Source organism: Drosophila simulans, chromosome 2R, assembly GCF_016746395.2.
Source record: "Drosophila simulans strain w501 chromosome 2R, Prin_Dsim_3.1, whole genome shotgun sequence".
Taxonomy (NCBI): Eukaryota; Metazoa; Arthropoda; class Insecta; order Diptera; family Drosophilidae; genus Drosophila; species Drosophila simulans.
In genome coordinates, this window is record NC_052521.2 from 4,536,068 (window position 1) to 4,548,256 (window position 12,189).

Below are 12,189 nucleotides of genomic sequence, written 5' to 3' on the forward strand. Positions count from 1 at the left end.
AATGGGAAGTACAAGGAGTCGTTCTGGTCGTTGCAGCTTAATTTGTCGCGGCTGAGACTTCTCGAATGGGCAAATCCAGTTCCATGTTGCATGCACATGCTCCAAGTGGGCAGCTCGAGATTGACGTGTCATCCATGTTGCAGTTGTGGTTGTTGCTGTTCTGGTTGTTGTCGTTGCTGTTGTTGTTGCATTGCGTTTGTTCCTGTCGGCGGTGTAGTTGTTGTTGTGGCTGTTGGATCTGTCGCCTGGTCAAGTGGACAACGCCGCCGCCGCCGCCAGGGTGCCGGACTTTGGATTTGGTCTCGAAAAGTCCACTGCAACAAAGTTGGCACTGCATTCCTTCAATCTTCGCAAGAGAGATGTCTCTAGACTAATTTGGTGTAGTAAGTGTCTTTAAGATGGTATAAAACAAACGATTGGGATATCTAGAATGCTTTATTTATGCGACTAATTGTATCTATTCCATAATATAATTACATTCATATTATTCAAAGCACACTTGTCATGTCAAATAATTGATATGGAATTTGGAAAACTTTTGATTTGAGTGTCCATTCAGAGTGTGGCACGTTGACAAGTCCATTTGCATATGCGTCCCGCTTGATTTGCTGCTCAGTTGGCGCTGCTGCCGCAATTGAATGAAAGTTTTCCGATGGCAGCAGACTGAATCGCGGCGACCAACGCCTCTCCGTTTTCACTAAAGTGCCTCGCTGGAGCTGTCGATTAGATTGGGCCGCGGCATTTAGCTAATTACCGCACTTGTGGAAAAGTTGTCCCCAGTTTGTCCCCACTTTCTGGAGCCAGGTGGAGCGGGTGAGGCGGGTGAGGCGGGTGAGGCGGGTGAGTGGTGTCGCAACGGCTTTGCAGATGACAGCTGGTCAGTTGCGACCTTTATTTGCGGATGACTTTCGTTTGAGGATTTTGCTTAATATTTATTAGAATTGGTGACCATAAAGTATATTTATTTTTATTGTTATGACCGCACTTGCCAGCGTTTTCACCGCGGTGTTTCCACGCAGACTGGAAACTGAAAAGCTGTTATGAAATTTTATTAAATTTGATTGATGCCTTTGGGTAACTAAATAAAGTGGAATATTTTACAATGCCACTTCAAGTTGAAGACATGCGGCATGTAAAAGATACGTATATTCAAACCAAAGTCTAAGCAACAAAAAAGATATTCTGGTTTAAGATGTCTTAATCATAGCAATAAGTAGCTCCTACTAAACTTCACTACCTTCGCTCACTTGAAATGAATATTCAGGAAAAAGCTAATTTTGTTTATTTGTATATTTCCCCTTTCTAAATTGATTGGTGTAGGCTAGACCTTAATTGTTATCACCCATGAATTGGACACTATTAGGTTTCCACAAATCCGAACTTTTTGTTTATAGTTTTAGCTCTCCCATCCCGTTGCCATATAAGAAATCAAAGGAGATGACTGCCAGTAACATGAAACCCATGTGCCAGGCTAGCAAAGAGCTCTCACTCATTTGACTCCCGCACCACTTAGATGGAAGTTCTATGACGAACCCCATTCTTATCCACTGCATACTGCGTGCTGCCCCCTGAAAGATCCATCGATGGTTCCATGGCTCAACGGCGGACACGCACAGGCCAAACGAAACGAATCCCCCGGGGATACATCTTCGATACTATGCAAATGCGCAGAGTTCTGTTTTAGTTATGTGCAAATTTATTGTTTATAAAAAGCACAGCAGTGGGAACAAAGGCAGGCGGAGAGCGATTGCTGCCATTGTTTTTGCTCCTGCTTCTTGTGTATTTATTTATTTATTTTTTGGTGGTGTTTGGGGAGTTTTTGCTGGCCGGGCGCTCTGCTCTGCCAGTCGATCTGCTCTATCGCCAACTGGTTTTGGGTTACTCGCACGCACACAGCCAGCAGGAAAGCCCAAGCCCAAGCCCAAGCCCAAACCCAAGCCCAACTCAGCCAAGATGCAGCAGCGATCACATAATTCGTGTTGCTGCCTCATCATTCTTATGCTTTTCCAAGCCGCGTCGAGGATCGGGCTCCAAGAAGCGGGGCAACCCGCTCCACCGCTCCCCTCCCGCTGGGGCAAGACGTTCTGCCAAGTTTATTTTTATCAGCGGCGGCAGCAGCAGCATTTTGCTGCTGTTGCATGATGGCTCCACGGAGAGAAATTGCAAATCCCCCATTTACATTTAAAGTGCTTGGCTTTGGCAGCGAGTCTCCCATTTCAAGCCCATTTAATTGCTAGCGGGCCATCGGAGGAGTAACAGTTACGACGGGCTGGAATAATCCCAAACACCGTAGGTGAATAAAAGATATTCGATCTCTGCAAGATTTGTATTATATATTATAATATAATTGCCTACTAAAGGGAGATGGATACATTATACATATGAACATAAAACTGCAGTTCAAATCTGTATACTGATTTGGTTAGAAATACAAACGCTTCCTTTTACTAATATCTATTTACTGAAATTGGTTATCATATTGGTTAAGATACTCCTTAATAAGGTACTATTGCAACAAGTGCCACAAGTAATTTGATTCCGCTTAAGGAGCTTGCTACCGATCTCTGATAAGCTTGTAAGTGCAGGTGATTTAGTGATCGTCTTTCACAGCCCATTTTCGCTCAGTGTGCCGCTCGAGAGTCCCTTTTCCGATCCCCGGCTGCCGTGTGTATCTGCAGAGGCAAGAGCCGCTGCCGCAGTGCAGCATCTCACCGGCATCTCACGATCTTTAACATGTTTTGTCTCGATCAGTGAAATCATTCAATCAGAACGGTCAGCACCGCTCCTCGGTCGTTGGCAGGAGACAGGACACACACTCACTCGCTGCTGCGCTGGTGGTTGTGAATTATATAAGGTTAAGCCGAATCTGGTTTTGTGCTTTTAAGGCATTGAAAGTGTTTGGAGCGAAGCGTTTTTGTGCTTTGTAATGCTGCCATCGGCCTTATATCTATATCGTAATTATGCAAGATCAGCGGACCCAAGGAGCCCATCAGTCAAAGCAGCGGCGACCACAATAGCCCACGGAAGCTGCCAATTTATGACACCCGAAGACGAGTCTTCCGCGGCCGAATCTTCTGGCTCGTTTTCGGGAGGAGGAGTCCTCCGGGCCAGGTCCATAAAGCATGTTTTTAAAATTCCATTAAAATTTATTAGCATTTCACACAAAACGTGCATAAATAACCCCGGCGAATTTCGGGACTTTTGCCAAATCAGCAGGAGAACCGGGAAAGGTCTCCGTTGCAGGTCTTTGATGTTGAGAAATTGGCTATTGGTTTGGGGTATTGGTTGGGCCCCTCACCCTCAGCCCGCTGAGATTTCGATTCGATTTTGGCCTTCCGACTCTTCTGAATTCGTAATTTCGTAAGTTTGTGTGTGCGTGATGCCGTTAATTGGAATATGGGGTGGGGGATGGTAGGTGGTAGGTGGTAGGTGGTAACTCCAAGCCCGATAAACAATTTATGCGCAATGCTGTTTGTTTTTCCCGCTGCTTTTTGTTTATGGACGCATTATCTAAACAAATACGAAAATAACTCATTAAATTCAAAGGCCATAAAACCTGAACATTTTGGTTCGTGTTCGTAAACGAGAAATTAGAGTTAATGCAATCCTGATCTCAGGGCCCCATCCCCAACTCCCCTCCCCCCTCCCTCTTGGCATACAGCATTGGGTCCAAGCATGCATGTAAATAATTTGACAGCAGCGTAAACCCCAAGGCGGCCACTCGAGGGGAGAGGTGGGCCAGGCAACAACAAGTGCAGGAGGCGAGAGCAACAAAGGCCCAAGTGCACAGGAGAGCCGGAGAATCGGAGAGTCGGAGAGAGGGAGCGTGCTGGAGAAAGAGAACTGACGGGGAGAGGACCGGAGATTGAGAAGCTGAATGGGGAACGATCCAGTGTTCCCATTGGGGGAGATCAGGTGAAGCTGTTCCCAGTATTTCCAGGTGCTCGGGTTAAGAACCTAATCCACCTAAAGGTTCCTTTCTTTCTTTCTTTGCTCACTATTCTCTTACAGGGAGTACCTACACTACGATCTTACGTTCTGATAGATATTAAATATTATATATTATATAATAAATACAATATATTAGCAATATATTGTACAGTATTTGTATACTGTATATTATCATGTAATTACTAAGTTGCTAATAAATATCTTCATATATTTATTCTCTGGCCAACAACAGCCACTTATATTTAAAGAAATATTTATATATTTATTTTAATATTATTTATTATATTTACACTCTTGAAAAATTGGAATGAATAAGTATAAAGAGAACTCACTTTATTCCAAGAGATTTGCAAGGGTATTCAATAGATCGATCTGCCGAGTGGCCCTTTCGTTTTTACTGATTTCCTCTGGCGCTGCTTGTAATGCAAAGCGCATCAGGCGCTGTCGCAGTCGACGTCGTTCTTGGCGTGGCTTTGTCTCGACTCCTGGCCCACTCGCGGCTATAAATGACAGGTGGCTGGGCCATTTCACTTTTAGTCTCGAGGTGTCGACGCAGGCGCAATGAACCACTGGCTAAGCAGTGAGCACCCTAACCGAAGATTCCTAATGCCCAGCTGAGAACTAATCCAAATTTCAATTCTCCTAGTCATTCTTCTTGGGGTGTGGATCTCCGCACCTGGAGGTCTGGGAAACACCATCAAGGAGCGCAATCTCTTTGCCACCGAACTCTTCCAAACCCTGGCCACAGATCGCCAGGATGAGAACGTGATCATCTCGCCGGTTTCCATCCAGCTAGCCCTTGGGTTGGCTTACTACGGAGCTGAGGGCAGGACCGCCATGGAACTGCAGAAGACCCTGCACGCCTCCGCCAAGGAGAGCAAGGATGGTCTGGCCGAGAGCTATCACAACCTGTTGCACTCCTACATCAAGTCCAAGACCGTGTTGGAGATCGCCAACAAGGTGTACACCCGGCAGAATCTCACGGTATCAAGCCACTTCCGAGAGGTGGCCCAGAAGTACTTCGACTCCGAAGTGGAACCCCTGGACTTCAGTCGCGAAACGGAGGCCGTGGAGCGGATCAACCGCTGGGTCAAGCAGCAGACCCAGAACAAGATCGAACGCGTGGTAGACAGCCTGGAGCCGGACACCAATGTGGCGCTGGTCAACGCCATCTACTTCAAGGCTCGCTGGGCACGACCCTTCAACGACGAGGATACCCGGGATCGGGAGTTCTGGCTGAGCGAGACCCAGTCCATCCAGGTGCCAACCATGTTCGCCGACAACTGGTACTACTACGCCGACTACCCGGAACTGGACGCCAAGGCCATCGAGCTGTTCTTCGAGAACATCAACCTGACCATGTGGTTCATCCTCCCCAACCAGCGTTCCGGACTGCAGGCTCTGGAGCAGAAGCTGAAGGGCGTCGACTTCAACCTGCTCGAAGACCGCTGGCAGTGGCAGAGTGTGTCCGTCTACCTGCCCAAGTTCAAATTCGAGTTCGACACGGACCTGCGACCCACGCTTCATAAGGTGAGGAGGGGCCACATAATGATATTCCAGGGGGAGATAAGATCTAAGCGGTATGGAGATAGGGTTAAAAACAATTCGTGGGTCTGTCCGATTTGAAACCATTTAAATGGGATTAGTTTTCAGACCGTGCATTAGTGGTATCTAATGGAGGGGGATTTCTTTCGAAACTTCTCTTTTCAGATGGGAATCAGTGCCATGTTCTCGGATGCCGCCGACTTCAGCAACATTTTCCAGGACTCGCCCATCGGCACTCGGATCACAAAGGTGCAGCACAAGACGTTCATCGATGTGAACGAGATCGGATGTGAGGCGGCTGGAGCTAGTTGTAAGTCTTATGGTTTCCCGACACTTCCAGTAGACACCACCTGTATCTCGATTCTTCTAGATGCTGCCGGAGTGCCCATGTCCCTGCCCCTGGACCCCAAGACTTTCGTGGCCGATCATCCATTTGCGTTCATCATTCGGGACAAGCACGCTGTCTATTTCACCGGACACATTGTCAAGTTTTAATCATCACATCGTCACACATTTCCCTCAGATTAAGCACTTTCAAATGTAATCATTGCATCAATAAATAAATGCGGAGAGTCTCCGCCAGAATTTAAAAGTCCATGGTCTCGCATTTGAATCCCCGAACTGGCGTGCACTTGCCCTCGTTTACGACCAGGAACACTGAAAGAACCTGAAGTTAGAGGGTATCTTTATCACCATACGGTTATGATCCTCACGGTGCTTGTGGTGCTGTTGGCGTCCACAGTTGAAGACCACCATGGAGCAGTACTCTATTTCCAAGTAGCAGCCGTTGATGAAGGCGCACACCAACTTGCCCTTGAATTCGTCCGGACAGGCGACACAATGGGACAGTATATCCACGGACGAAGCTCTAACTCCTGGCAGTTCCGCTAGAGCAGCTAATGCCACGACCAGGAACACTGCCAAATGGTTCTTCATTTCACTAGCGTCCGATTCGAAAAGCTATTTGAGTGGGAATGAGTACACACTTTGGACACATCTCTCCTATTCACAGGCGAACCGAATTCATTATTCGGGGTAAAAATCCAATTATGGGTGGTACGAGTGTTCGGGAATCAGATATGCAAGTCACAGAAAACCTGTTAAGTGCAGGGAGATATCTCATAATATAAACTGTAGTTTGGTGGTCTGTCAGGGCTTAAGCCAAAAATAAACACTGCAGTAAGGTACACATAAAACCGAAAATCGTCGAAGACAATTGCAATATTTAACTCGAAAACGACAAACAGAACGTGCGACCCCAAAATTAACCAGCAAGAGCCGGAGAAAATACCGAATATAATTAGCGACAACTGGATGCACTGCAGCCCCTCCACCTTACAATATCCCTCGGCTTCTTGCTTACAATGGGTTAAACGGGCTTTACACTCAAAACTTATTCATACACGATATTTATGGATAAAGTTCCATTTCGAATATTGGGAATACATTCTAATTTATTCTAAACTATTCCTCAATTTTCATTCAAAGAATCTAGGGAGATCGACTTACTAGTTAGATTCATAGAATGGAAACATGATCTTTACATATACGATCGCATGATTACTCCCGGATGCCAGGATCTGGGATTAGCTAAATGAACTGTCAGTTTTGGGCGGTGAAACTAGTTTCCACTGCCCTCGGCGCGGAGGGGGCAGCACTTGTGGCATATGGTTAAAGGCGCATGCACCATGCGCAATCCACCATGCACCGTGCACCATGCACCTGCTGCAATTCTTCCCTCCCGGGATGGGCTCTTTAGCATTCCGCTCACAAGGCGCAGAAACAAAGAAACTTGTCGGGGGCAACCCGAGCATTCTAACAAAGGGACGAGCGAGCAGTTGCAGTCGCGAAGTTTTGGGAGGGAGCGCGCAGCGGCCACTACAATTGCAGAAAGATATCATCGGCCCCATCTGTGCCCACTATTTCTGAGATAACCGGTATTTGGCAAGAGAGAGCCCCCAAAGAGCGGGAGAGCGAGAGGAACGAGTGAGTGCGCAGTGCACGGGCAGGGAGTTCGCCGTTTTTGGAGTTCGTCTTTGGGGCCGATCGACATCGCTGTCAGTCTGCTGCGCGCCTCGCACGAACATCGAACTCGCGGACGTGCGCGTGCGCGAACGGAACGATCGAAGGCAAACGAAACGGAAAGGAACGTCAGGGAACGCACGGAAACGGAACGGATCAGCGACGGCCCCCGCGTTTTTGCGTTTCTGCGCTTTTGCGCTTATCAAGTGCCGGGAATCGGTGAACGGGAGTCCAGAAATCGGGCAGCTGTCGCGTGCAGTGGCCAGGAAAAGGAGTTTTCGCAAAATAATGAAATGCCTGCCGTCGGTGGCTGCAGTGTGGTGGCTCCGTGTGTTTCTTGAGCGGCCGGGAAATGTGCATCAATTATTTTAAATGGCCAGCAGCCACCCCCTCCTCACCCCTCGACCCCTGCGCAGTGTCCCCCACCCCGAGCACATGCATAAATACAATTAGGCCGCTAGATCGGGCCTGAGCCATTTGGTGGAGCCAAAGTTAATTCGGTGCGCGAACCAGTTTATCGACAGGCACTCCGCGAATTTTTTCACGAACGCGCCAAGAAATTTATAATAAATACGCCTAAGCTCAAATTGTTGTCAGCTGGCTCGGCTTTTGTTGATTTATGTGCGCGATTAAAGGAAACAACGCAGCGCAGTCGGCCGAGAAACCGCAGAATAAGATAATAAATATAAGTAATGCCGAAAGGCAACTCCCCCGTCCCCCAGTGTCACCAGTGAAATACCTGTGAGTGCCAATCCAGCGACAAAGAAACCGAAAAGACATCAAGCCCGTAGAACGCCAGCCAAAAGAACTTCGGATACATCCTCCGCTCCGCAAACATGGATACCCCAAATCAAATGCCCGTTGAGCTAGAAAGGTGAGTGCCACGCCGGATTAAAAAAATCTAAAATGCAACCTTTGGGAAAAACACTGGGACGTCGTCCATTCCAGTTATGAAACAAGTTGTTAATTTCTTTTGTTCAAAAAGTAACATTCATTAGCTCAATTTGCGTGTGTTTTTATTTGGAAGTTTTAACAAAATTATCCCCTCCGTAGAGTAGCTTAGACATAAGCATAGTTGGCAATGTGTCCGATAAAGGCGATTGAGTCCTTGTACTTGATGGCGAACACAAACGGATGATCTGCCTCAAACTTCTTGGAGCGCGAAAAGAGTCCCTTAAGCACTGGAATGCGGGCAAAAGTTAGTCACTTAACTGGGATCTGCATAGTGCATTTAGGTGTCTACTCACATCCAGTTTCCAGGGGTTGCTCCACGCCTGCTTCCGTGACCTCCACATTGGCCTTGTGCTCCACTGCGTTAATGAAATGGCTGACGAACATGCGGTACATGTTGCCAAAGTCACCGTCCCTCGAGAACATCGTGTGGACACCCAGCTAGTTGACGAAAGTCAAAGTGTTGATGAAACATTATCGTTAATAGTCAATAGTTTTTTAAATAGGTGTTGCAGAGTATGTGCAAAAATGCAATCACAATTTATCAACTGACTCTTTGAGAAACCTTTTTTTAATAACTCATTATTATTCGCAACCACTTGATAATTCGCTCAAATCGTTTCCTACTCACCTTCTTGAATGGTCCCTCCAAACCCAAGCCAAAGGTGACGCTAAACTTGGGCAGCAGCACTTCCACCTTTTGCTGGCTCATCGCTCCGATCTCGGCCAGCAGATTCTTACCGGACAACGACTGCTGCAGGGATCTCAATCCATCCTTGCGATTCGGCAGGAGCAGCAGCATGGAGAAGTCGGGGTTCTGGTAGGGCAGCTCCACCACCTTGGCGTCCAGGGAGTTGACCTCAGCGTAATTGAAGTTCTGCAGCGTCCACATGGTGTCCACCTTCACGGACTGCCCGCTTCCGGTGCGGAAGGAGCGCTTCTCGGTCTTGTCCAGCCGGAAGGCCTTCTGCCAGGCGGCTGAGTAGGAAACGCCGTTCACGATCACTCCCTCGGTGCGATCATTCAGCAGCTCGGCGCGGAGGATGTCAGTGATCTTGCCATTGGTCTTGGTGGCCACCGCCCGGTTAATGCCGTCGGCCGTGCGCTTGTTGTACGGCGGGTGGAAGTCCAGCTTGTCGATGTTCGAGTCGAACTGGCGCTGGGCCACGTCCCTGAAGGAGCCCTTGTACTCCAGGTTCTCGTTGATGTAGATGTTGTTGGCCAGACGGAAGTTGTTGTCGCGGGTCAGGGCCTGCTGGTAACTACCGCTGCGCTGGCTCACCGCATCCGCATCCCCAGGACCTAAACGCAGCCCCTGCTGCAACTCCGATGCCGTCTGACCCTTGGCCCCCACGAAGGCCAGCGCCATGGAGCTCTGTATGGTCGCTGGCGAGATGACCACATTTTCGTTCAGATGATCGGCGCCCACGGCGTTGTAGAGATCGGCAGCCAGCAAATTGCGATCGGCAGCCGCATCGTAACCCACGGTCTTGGACTGCGACACTGTCGCGAGGAGAACTAAAAGAATCGATGCGAAACATGGCATTAGTCGCAATTTGTTTGCAGGCTCCGCCCCGCCAGATGAAGCACACTTGGAGAAAAGTATAGCTTGAATATTTGTCACATCACTTCTTCTTTCGCGTGATTTGATTCACTTTTTATAAGATTTCCACAGAAATAAGAGTGAATTTTAACACTTCGAACTCACTTTGTCTTTATCTCAAACATAGATAGTGTGGCTACGTCGCGCTTAAGTCGAATATCAACTGACTATAGAAGTAATATAATCTTCATGGTAATGAAACACCCAAAATTGTAGGAACTATTTTTATAGCAACGGGCATTCAAGTGGAAATACATTCCTGCACAGCTTTCGTACAGTGCACAAACCAGATCGCTTAATTGGGGCTTACGTAATAGGCAGCTGATGATGACAGCCATGGTCGTCACATAAATTGTTGATGGGCGTCTCCTGCTCCGCTTGATTCGCACTTGAGCTCGTCGGAATGTGAACTGAAATCTCGGCGATCGCCGAGCGCCTTTAGAGGTTGATCCAAGTCGGATTCAAACACGAAACTCAACTCTCGGGTCCCAAATACAAATACCGATGAAGTGTGTTTACAAATCATTTGTCACCTTTGGCTGGCCACGGGTGATTCTGTTTATTTCGCGGAGATTTGAGTGGGGCTGATAAGGCGATAGCCCGCCCGGCTTGAGCTAGCATTGGAATCGAGAATCGAGGTATGCCTAGAAAGACTCAGATGTCGACGATGTGGCCGGACAGCAGCAGGGTTTTGTCATTGCCGATGGCGTAGAAGAACGGGTGATTGATGACCAGGGGCAGGGCTCGTCGGAACAGATCCCCGAAGTCTAGAAGAACACGTGGTTTAGGGGGCTTCTTGGGCAGAGTTTGGCGTGATCACTTACAGAACGAGTCGTCGGCGTTGCCGCCTTCCTCCTGCAGCTCCAGGAGGCCACTCTGCACCACTGCTCCCAAGGGTGGAGCCGAACTGGCCAGAATGGAGCTGAAGACCTCGCTTAGGTGGACCTCCGATGTGAATAGTTTCGCCAGTCCCAACTGCAAGGGAAATCATGTTGATGACATTACATTTCCCACACAAGCAAAAGAAGAAGTCTAATGACTGCTTCTCAACTTAAGAAGTAACAATTGTTAACTCACCTCCTCGAGCACTCGCTTCAGGTCGGAGTGGACTAGCACTCTGAGCTTGGGCAGGGTGAGGGCCACCTTGCGCTCCTCGAGCTGGGACCTCAGTTGGTGGAGATCGGACTGCGCCAGCTTCCTCTCCAGTTGGGCCAGGCCATCAGGCCGATTGGGAAATACAATGAGCATTCTGAGTTCTGCAGTGGCGAAGGGCAGCTCAATGAGCTGGGCGTCCAGAGCGGGCACTTCAGCGTATCTGTAGCGATGCTGTCCGAACATGGCATCCACCAGCCTGGGGCGGTTTCCCCCCGCAAAGAAGTTGATGCTCTGCGTCTCGGTAGGATCGAAAGCCCAAGCCCAAGGGGCTCGGAAGGTGACTCCCGAGACGTGTAAAAAGGGCGTGTTGTGCTCGGCCAAGGACTCGAGTTGGGGGGCACTGACGAGCTCCCCAAGGCTGAAGTTGCTGCGGCTGAGGAAGGCGTAGTTGATATCCTGTGCCGCGTTCGACGCACTTTCCCAGGCCAAGCGGTGGCAGCCGACTCCCATTCGGGCGGCCAAGGTCTCGAATTCCTCGCGGAAGTTGAAGGTGAAGCGCTGCTGTGCGTAGAGGTCACTCAGCAACCTCAAGCGACAGCCAATGGCGGCCGACTGCTTGAGGTCCGACAATAGGTCCTCGAAGTCCTGCACCGCAAGCTTCGGGTGACTGGCGTGGGTCAGCTCCAGAGCCTGGCGGAGTTGGCTACCGTACTCCGAGGAACTTTCCGCATACAACAGGCTGAGCGCCGCCTGTACGAGCAGGGGGGAAACCACCACATTTGCATCTGGCTGGGTTAGTCCCAACTTAGTAGTCAGGCGTAGGCCAAAGCGGTTACTCGAGACACTGGCCGGCGATCTGGCCGAGAGCTCCCCGTCGACTGGAAGCGGTAGCGCTATGGCCAGGCCCACAAGCAGGGCGGAAAGTAGTCTCCAGTGGATCATGTTTTGGGAAATGCCAAGCTTCGACTAATGCTAATGTTAATGATCCAGTGGCTTACACACAACTAGGCTACGCGCTCATT

The 12,189-nt window shown here is 49.0% G+C and overlaps 5 protein-coding genes across 5 annotated transcripts in view; 2 read left to right on the plus strand and 3 right to left on the minus strand.

The window, feature by feature from the left end:
* Positions 1-4,394: 4,394 nt before the first annotated feature.
* LOC6733333 (serine protease inhibitor 42Dd) lies at positions 4,395-6,088 on the plus strand. The gene is made up of 4 exons (XM_002080354.4): positions 4,395-4,531; positions 4,598-5,481; positions 5,662-5,806; positions 5,867-6,088. The coding sequence occupies exons 1-4, from the start codon at positions 4,513-4,515 to the stop codon at positions 5,989-5,991; spliced, it is 1,173 nt and encodes a 390-aa protein (XP_002080390.1). The 5' UTR covers positions 4,395-4,512; the 3' UTR covers positions 5,992-6,088.
* LOC6733334 lies at positions 5,929-6,474 on the minus strand. The gene is made up of 2 exons (XM_002080355.4): positions 6,210-6,474; positions 5,929-6,153 (listed from the first exon to the last, which is right to left on the minus strand). The coding sequence occupies exons 1-2, from the start codon at positions 6,430-6,432 to the stop codon at positions 6,083-6,085; spliced, it is 294 nt and encodes a 97-aa protein (XP_002080391.1). The 5' UTR covers positions 6,433-6,474; the 3' UTR covers positions 5,929-6,082.
* Positions 6,475-7,512: 1,038 nt separating this feature from the next.
* LOC6733345 (protein prickle) overlaps positions 7,513-12,189 on the plus strand; it is a 60,083-nt gene continuing 55,406 nt past the window's right edge. Inside the window, exon 1 of the mRNA XM_039292363.2 lies at positions 7,513-8,392. Coding sequence (XP_039148297.1) covers positions 8,355-8,392 — 38 coding nt within the window. The 5' untranslated portion in view covers positions 7,513-8,354. The remainder of the gene's footprint in view (positions 8,393-12,189) is intronic.
* On the minus strand, positions 8,518-10,539 carry LOC6733335 (serine protease inhibitor 42Dd). The gene is made up of 4 exons (XM_002080356.4): positions 10,383-10,539; positions 9,101-9,987; positions 8,766-8,910; positions 8,518-8,699 (listed from the first exon to the last, which is right to left on the minus strand). Exons 1-4 carry the CDS (start codon positions 10,408-10,410, stop codon positions 8,578-8,580), a joined length of 1,182 nt encoding a protein of 393 aa, XP_002080392.1. The 5' UTR covers positions 10,411-10,539; the 3' UTR covers positions 8,518-8,577.
* LOC6733336 (serine protease inhibitor 42Dd) lies at positions 10,583-12,183 on the minus strand. Its single transcript, XM_016167373.3, has 3 exons — positions 11,150-12,183; positions 10,897-11,047; positions 10,583-10,839 (listed from the first exon to the last, which is right to left on the minus strand). Exons 1-3 carry the CDS (start codon positions 12,107-12,109, stop codon positions 10,727-10,729), a joined length of 1,224 nt encoding a protein of 407 aa, XP_016026247.1. The 5' UTR covers positions 12,110-12,183; the 3' UTR covers positions 10,583-10,726.